Raw genomic sequence first — 8435 nt, 5'->3', positions numbered from 1 at the left:
ATAAGCCCGAGCTCAAGCCCAATCTAGTTGAAGTTTTACAAATTTGCAATCTGACTTGTGGCCCAACTAAGAGTGGCCACGACCAACAGGTTGATGAGTTTCAATTCTAGAATTCTAGAACAAGAAGATGCAACTAGCCACAAACTAAGGCACCTTGAAAAAATGAGATGCAATGGCAGTGGGTTCAGTCATATTTAAAATTTGAAATAGCCATGAAAAGAAAAATGATGATTATTAAAATCGTCTAAAATCAGAATCAGAATGGTCCGTTCCCATAATCTGTTTAGTTCAGACAGGAATGAAAATGGGAGTTAAAATCGTCAGGAATGAGATTTCATTCCCAAGGGAGGGGCAGAGAGTGACCATTCCCTCAAATAGAGAATATCATTTTAACAAGAATGGGAATGTGATTCTGATTCCACCCAACCAAACAGTTAAAATCAGAATAACCTATTCCAATTCCAATTCCAGATCCCTATTCCTACAAACCAAACAGACCCTAAATTTTCTATAAAATCAATTTTCAAATCCCTCTCAATTCATTACCTATTATTCTCAACCATTCAGATTTGTTTAACAAGTTAAGAACACCAGAAAAAGCAAGAATTAGGTTTATTTTTCCATCAATATCATTTTTTCCAAGGAAGTCGTTATTTTCCTCCACTTTACAAGTAAAATCAAATGCAACCAGAAATTTGTATGATGTTCCAATTTTATTCAAAAACAGAAGCGGATTCATGCCAAATGCCAATCCAGACTTCAAAACAAGCTTTTCACATTGAGATGAGATGCAAAAGAATCGAAAAGGAACATGGCTCAGAATCTCAGATCATGGATTTGACCAGCTCCGTGTTCGGGTCTAACAGTAGCTTCTTTTGATTTGATCTATTGCTGTTGGATTGGATGCTCGACAGTGGGTAAGTTGCCCTTATTAAAGTAAGCTCAACTTGACAGATAGAAACAAACAACCAGTTGAGAAGTGGGAGTGTGGAGATTCAGGAGTAACAGCTTACTTAATCTCACATCTTGAATGCATTTACCGAGACAACTCCACCTGGAACAAGTTCAGAAGTTCCTTCTCAGATAATCAAAACCCAGAAACAACAAAATATTGCAGACGTCAACCACCCATTAAAGTCCAGACCCTAAGCTAGTAGCTTACTAGCTTATAAGAAACAGAAAAATTAATCAAAATACTGTGTTAGAATATGATCCATTAAATACATGAAGTAATGCGAAAGCAAGACAAACCCAGAAAAGGACCCAACCTTGTAAATAATGCTTTGAAAAAAGCAGAGTCGTTAGGTCAAGAATCGATTTTCTTAGCTATTATATTCCCCTGCAAAATAATAATTACAGAGGAGACACTTCTGACGTACATGAAGTTATAGTCTGAAAGTGAACCCATTTACATTACATTTCTTGTATACAAAGTTGCTATTATGGGAATAAATTCCAGCTTATTCATTAATTCATTAAAGATTAGAAAATAAAATAAGAATTAAAGAGCAGGATTAGATATAACAAGGTACAGGGATATATGGCCTAAATTAAATCATACCCTTGTTTTTTTATAGAGAAGAGGACATTATATAGTGAGCTGTCACTGTCAATCAATGGAGGAAATAACCATTCCTTGATGGGTTGCATCTTACATTAGATCATATACATATTGGGAGTCACACCATCCAGTTGGGATCTTAATTAATTATCCTGATTGATTGCTTATAATAACAACAATAAATGGCATTTTAATCAATAACGCCTCAGATTCATTAATCCTTTAAAGAAGAAAAATGCGTCAATGATTAGACTGCAATTGTCAATTAATCCAGAGGTAAAGAAAGCCCAGAATTTCAACTTAAGCCAGGTAATCTTTTTGATACTTGCAAGGGTTAATACAACACAGGTAATGGTTTACTCTTTAAGCTGGTTCAATGCCCATGTAGTAACTAAAACTGAACCAAGAAGATCTGTGGGACAGCTAACTTTGGTTAAAATTCTGATTCTTTTTTTGAGCCCATAAAAAGAATTAATTCCCATTTTTTTATAAATTCAGAATTAATTCTCTGAAAGCATTCTAAATGCAGTATTTATGATTTGATCACAAATACAGGCCCCGTTAAGAGCATCCCTTGAATCTGAAGCCTCCCCATGTTTGAGATGGGGAGTAAGCAAGATCTGTTAATCATGCTGGCAAACAGGAGAACATATAATTTTAATAGGCAAGTTGGAAGCTACCATCCCGGATCAGGTTATAGAAAAACCAAAGAATTGATTCTTTCAGATTATACAAACTTCCACTCCTTCCAAGGTCTAATTTGGATTTATACAAACCAATCAATGGTGCTAATTGATCACAAATTAATGAATCATAATCTGGGTAACACTTGGGTTTGCATTCAATCTCCTGAAAATAAATACCAAAGCTGCATCACATTCGGGTATAAAGTAAATATTCAACTCAGATATCTGGTCTAAGAAGACTAACAAAATATGGAATGAGTACAAAGGATAAGACGCACAATAGAAAAGAAAGCTTAGAAGAGAATCTGCTTGACTGCAGTTAATTGGTCCTATTTCATAATGTTTGATAAAATATATTAAGATTATTATCAAATAAACAAAGATAATGCAAGTTCTAGTCATACATCAACACCTTCCAAAGCCAAAAACTGTGGACAAAACCCAACAGCAATCTCCTTATCCAACCTAAATCAACTCTACAATATCTCAGACTTTCTCAGCTTCTCTGTCTGAGAGTGAAAGAGGGAACAATAAGCAAAGAAAGAGAGAAAAATGAAGCAAGATCAAAAGAAAAGACCCACATAGACGTGAAATACCCAGTATACTCAGGTACCAACTTATGATCAATCCGTCTTCACTCTAAGCAGTCTAAACTCAGTTTTCTTTCATTGATTGACACCGGTATACAGAAAATTAAAAATTTACAGAATACCCTCCTAAAACTGCCGAAATGTTTCTACAGACTTGTGAAGTGGGAGAGAGAGAAAGAGATGGAAGAATCAGGAACAAGCCCTAATAGTATCATCCAACCCGGACTTCTCCATTCCTTCGTCGAACAGCATCTCTTGGTAACGGCATTCGCGGCTGCAGAACGCCTTCTCGCCCCTGAAAGATGAGAGAGAATTGTTATCAATTGGAATCTTACTTTTGGATCATGGGGAGAGGTGACTAGTGGATTAACAAAGGAAACGATCATCAAGCAACATGAATACCACACTCTGGTCCATGTAAAATCAGAATCAAAATCATAAACAAATCTGACATCGGATTATTAGTTCGAGATTATGTAGCTTTCTTGTTGACTGAAATTCAGCATTAGTTTCATGGGTAATTAGAACTAGACTGATTATGTTTTGAAGATAAACAGACGAGAGAGAGAGAGAGAGAGAAAGAACAGACCTGTACATGTAAATGTCCTTCCCCTGTCCAAGATTCTTCTTGCAAGTGTAACAGAAGCTAAGGAAATCCTCAGAAGGATAGCTCGATCGATCAGATAAAAAACTAATTTCCTTCCTGGATGCAGACAAACTAACAACACCACAGCAACTCTCCACAATGCAGTTATCAAATATGTGAGTCGTTCTTGGATTAGGCCCATGGGTGATTACACAAGTATAATCCTCTGAAAGCTCCATCTCACTAGGAGAAAGAGAGCCTGTGAAAATTTTAGGAGAGGCGGGTGCTTCGAGGCCAGAACTCGCGGACCCAAATGCAGATTTCCTTGACGAAGGCGATAAGCCGGAAGAGAAGGAACCCAATTGTGAACTTCGAGTCTTGATGCCGAACTCAGGTGGGGATTTGGGGGATTCAGTCGGAGAAAGCACGGAGGGTGGAAGAGGAGGAATTTGAATCTTCAGCTGTGATCCAAACATAACCATTCGACTTTCAGGTTTGGAGAAAATGTTCTCGCTTTTCTCATCATTGAGGGCGTCGACAATACCAAGCCCGATGCCTCTCGAGTCTAACTTTTTCCATGGGTGCTTGCTTTCCAAGCAAGGTTCTGGGGATTTAACAGAAAGTCTATCATACCAGAAAGGGTTACCAAGACCAGAGAATGGTTTACTATCAAGTATTGAAGTTGGGCTCATGACAGCTTCAGTTTCAGAAAAACCCTTCCCGGATAAAGCAGTGAAGAGTCTTGGAGAACTGAAGAAGGGCAAGGTGGGCCTTATGAATTTATCTTTGGGAGATGGAAGAGAGCCATGATCCATGAGAACTTGCTTACTGGTCACCGCTCTTGATCGCTTCCTCAACATAAGCTCTTTTATCAGATTGTCGGAAGTCTAAACTTCTCTACAGAATCGAAAAACAGGGGGATAAAATGAGATTTATTTTCATTTGATTGGATAGATTTATAGAATGGAACATAATGAAGTGATGAACTTTAGAAACTAACCTGAGTTAATTTGAAGCAAAAATTTAACTCAATAAACCGCCATGGATCGGAGAAGGTAGTATTCTGCAAACAGCCTCTGCATAACAGAAGGAAAGAAATAAGATTTGTAAGGTCCTTCCTAGACCCGAGTAGACAAAAGATGGTGGCACTGGCAAAGTCTCCACCTATCCAACAACCAGAAACAGAAAGCCCCGAATCGGCTCCATAAAAATTTCTCCTAAACCTCAGTAACCTCCATCATGCATTTTCTTGCCTTTCCCCTATATTCTTGCCTTTTCCTTAATGAATATGAGCATTTTCTTCCCCGCATTCAACGATAGATAATCACTCATTCACTCTTCATCGAAACCCGCATAAAAACAAGCTTCATGATAAAAAAGGAGACACCAAGATCAGACGAGAATCAACAGGCAAACGGCAAAAAAGCTTGTAAGTTTTTTGCTTTCCCTTTCTTCTTTCTTTTACTTTTTTAATCTCCCCTTATTTCTTTCTCCGGCGTATCAGCAGAAATGGCTCTAGTTCTACTTTCAACAACTACCACTACACAGAAAAAGATTCAAAACGCGCAGGTGCAGACAAGACCCATAAACAAAAATAACAACAGACACGAAAAACTAACGTGAAAACAAAAAGCTGAGTCTCACTCTTTTTTCTCTCTTTTCCCCCACTGGATTTTCTTTCTATCTTTTTTCAGCTTTTATATGTCTTCTCCTTCAGTTTCAGTACTGCAAAACCGCCATGGATGTGCAGGGAAAGAAAAGAGAGAGCATACGAAGTGGTAGCTCGTGGTTAAAGGGGAGCTGGACGGATACGAAGTTATATAAAGACTGCTTGTGCATGGAAATCAGTGGTTTTCGAAAAACCGCCACTGTTGTCAAGATGGCGGTTTCAGACATAAACGGATACCTGAGACTGGAGAGCTTTCTCCCCTTTCCCTCTCTAGACTCCTTTCGCTTTCTCTCTCCACTGGTATTCCTTCCGTTTTTCGCTCTCTCCATTTCCAAGTCACTGAATGCGAATATAAACACACACTCGTAGGCTGACGACACGCTACGTCCATTTCACCTTCCGTACCGAAGCAATCCTCCTCCTCTTTAACCTCATACTGTTGCCACGAGTTTAACTTTAACCTCGGTTAAAACTCAGATTCCCCGAATAACACGTCTTTTGTTTTGGTTAAAATTAAAAAAAAAAAAAAAACAAGGAAACATAAAAAGCAAGAAAAGACAAAACTCAAGCTGCTGAAGACTTGAAGTGAAGAGCTCCTCCTTTCAGGCTCAGCTCAATTGCTCTCAACTCGGCTTCATTCTTCCTTGTGGTTGTGGCCTTGATATTGCTAGGCCGGTAGAGCCGATTAATAATGGGTCGGTTGTTGTTATTCCTTGTTTTTAACCGATTTAGATTCGGATTGATTATTTTTGTTAATAATATATAGGCTTTTTAGTTGTATTTTTTATTTTTTATTACATTTTATGTGTAAAACATTTTGATCAATAATAAATAAGATAGTTTTAATAAAAAAGTAATTGATTTATTAATATATGCATAATTTATTATCTTACTATAATTTTTACTAAAATTATACTATCAAAAACAAAGTTTTAAGTTATTATTTATTTAAATAATTATAACTGCTAGTATGATTGGATCTAATTAGATCAGACCTTCTACCAAAAAAATTGGATAAGACCCGATTGTCTCAATTATTAATAAGATGGTTTTAGGGATATGATTTTATTCTGATTAATAATTCAGACGAGGTTAAAGATTGTTCCAAAGACGGATCGGACCTGTTGCCATTCAAAAAGATTTCTTACTTTTGACTCTAAAAAAAATCCAAGTGAAGGTCGTTAAATAGCGTAGCACCACACTAATAACCTCCTCCCAAAATCTCCCCAAATCGGTGGTAGTGAAAAGTAAATCTCCATCTCTACTGAAACAAACCATATATATAATGTAAAGACAAAACATACACCAATACATATATCGTATGAGTATTAGTTTGGGGATTCCATCCTTATCAACATGCCCAAAAATATATTTATTCATGCATATTTCTTTATTCAAATATTAATATTAAATCATAAAATAATAATACAAGATATCAGCCGTTTCAGTTGGTAAAATGACCGTTTTGTATAGGAGGGTGGGAACCCATTATCCGCCCCTTTTTCATTGTTATCTCGAAGGTTTTGCGTGGATTGATGTGAAAGGATTATCCAAAGTTTCAGGCCCATGGTTTAGTTACTGTAATATTTCTGTGGATCACTTGATTTGAAACACATCATTATTATAGTCTAAAATGCAACCGTTCACGTTTAATCTACATCTCCTACCCACAGTACAGCACAGCAGTACATTGATAACATCTCACGCACTTACACGTGAGAGATATTCTCAATGTATTATTGTGAATAGGAGATGTGGAATAAAAGTCACTCTTCTTATCAATTTTTTAGAATTTTATAGTTAGTTACATGTATTTGGTGGTTTCTCCTCCATGCTAAAATTGTACATATAGTTCTATTGCCACAGTATGCTAAATTAAATAATTATAGTATAAATATAATAATGACCAAAGTATTTGATTTGAAATTTTGTTGACAATACATCCACACTGGTATAAAACAGGGAGTGTGGTTTTAACCACATTATAGTAGACTAGTGTAAGGGATGTGGTATGCATATGTGCAAATAAGGTTATGTTTCTTTTGGGGCAAGCAAATGCATTTAATTGTGTTCTTTTTTCTTAATTAAATTTTTTGTGTCATAATTTTACTCTTATATCTTTTTGTTTTTAAAACTTGTTTAATGGACAATTTTGTTTTAATACTTTTTACATTTTCCCCCTAGGCGGGAAAGTTATTTTTCCCCTTGCGAGTAAGAGATATCTAAGAGAAAATTGTTTCATTGTGGGGTCTACACTTTCCATTCTCATCAGCTTACCAAAAAATGAACCCCCCCAGATGGTAAAGATATAAATTAACATTTTATAAGCGAATGTTAATATGTGAAATACACTTTATGCTTTATTCTCTCTCAATGAATTGTGACCACACAACCCCCATAATTGGCTTGCGTGCCACTTTATATGGTTACTAGATGTATTCACTTTATACAACCATTCATATGACATTGTAATGTTATCTTATATTTGAATTTAATTTGTACGAGCTACAACAAAACCAAGGCAAATATCCATGGATGATATGGGTCCAGTCATATCTTTTGAAAATAAGACTTGTAAAATGAGCATTGTAACCAGATTAAGAGCGAACATGTTGGGGATATATAAAGTTGTTTCATGTATGGCTTCATAATGCGATTAATCTTGATTGAGTTTCATATCCCCGTTGTATCTATGCTTGTTATAGCAGGTTTGAAGTTACACAATGTTCTATTAACTTTGGAAGCTAATAATATTTAGATTCTATTCAAATTCAAATATTAACAAGTCAAATTTATATGGGTATATTCAATTTGATCACGTAGCACTCCTAGTTCTGATAATCTCTAGAGCAATCAAATTACAAGGGAGAAAATCAAGTGTGATGAGGTGATGCAAATTTTGTATCAATCCTTGTAATACAAAACTTGCATTATAATATAAGCAAATACATGGAAAAGTGCAAAATTCAATCCAACTAGAGGTGCAAATTGACATGACAAAATGATTGCAAACTCAAGCACATTACTGAAGAAGGGAAAGAGGGGTGAAGAAACAAAGCGAGCCAGATGGGGAGAATGGTTATTTTGTAGATTTAAATTGTCTTAGATTCCAGTGCGATTCATTTATCACTTCTATTCTTTTTGTTTGAGATCATTTTGAAACTTTATTTGTTAATTTGAAATGAGAGATGGTTGTTGGCAAGGTTTAAAGTAAAGCGTCCAAAATTTTATGATGCCATGTTTATGAATTTTACATTTTATTTTGCTTTTTTCATGTACTTTTTCTTTTTAATTACAACTCGGTCTGATTCATAAAATGGTGGTGTGGTTCAACCTCCGGCCT

The 8435-nt window shown here is 35.9% G+C and overlaps 1 protein-coding gene across 2 annotated transcripts; it reads right to left on the bottom strand.

Moving 5' to 3' along the window:
- Positions 1-2540: 2540 nt before the first annotated feature.
- LOC148879201 (FCS-Like Zinc finger 8-like) lies at positions 2541-5506 on the bottom strand. Of its 2 annotated transcripts, none has more exons than XM_088960641.1 (4): positions 5330-5506; positions 4424-4499; positions 3427-4320; positions 2541-3132 (listed from the first exon to the last, which is right to left on the bottom strand). In XM_088960641.1, the coding sequence occupies exons 3-4, from the start codon at positions 4281-4283 to the stop codon at positions 3027-3029; spliced, it is 963 nt and encodes a 320-aa protein (XP_088816767.1). In that variant the 5' UTR covers positions 4284-4320; positions 4424-4499; positions 5330-5506; the 3' UTR covers positions 2541-3026. The 2 variants fall into 2 exon arrangements, with proteins under 2 accessions (XP_088816767.1, XP_088816766.1); XM_088960640.1 differs by having other exon boundaries at positions 4588-5420.
- Between the last annotated feature and the right edge of the window lie 2929 nt (positions 5507-8435).

Source organism: Nelumbo lutea, chromosome 1 (assembly GCF_056320005.1).
Source record: "Nelumbo lutea isolate HS-2025 chromosome 1, American lotus-T2T, whole genome shotgun sequence".
NCBI lineage: Eukaryota > Viridiplantae > Streptophyta > Magnoliopsida > Proteales > Nelumbonaceae > Nelumbo > Nelumbo lutea.
The sequence above is the reverse complement of the archived record's forward strand: the minus strand, read 5'-3'. Positions and strand labels throughout refer to the sequence as shown.

Bases quoted from the DNA above. Each gene is read 5' to 3' on its own strand.
- LOC148879201 (XM_088960641.1), bottom strand. From the start codon at position 4,283: ATGTTGAGGAAGCGATCAAGAGCGGTGACCAGTAAGCAAGTTCTCATG. The intron at 3,133-3,426 runs GTCTGTTCTTTC...CTCATCTTTCAG, and splicing joins AAGGACATTTACATGTACAG to GGGCGAGAAGGCGTTCTGCA.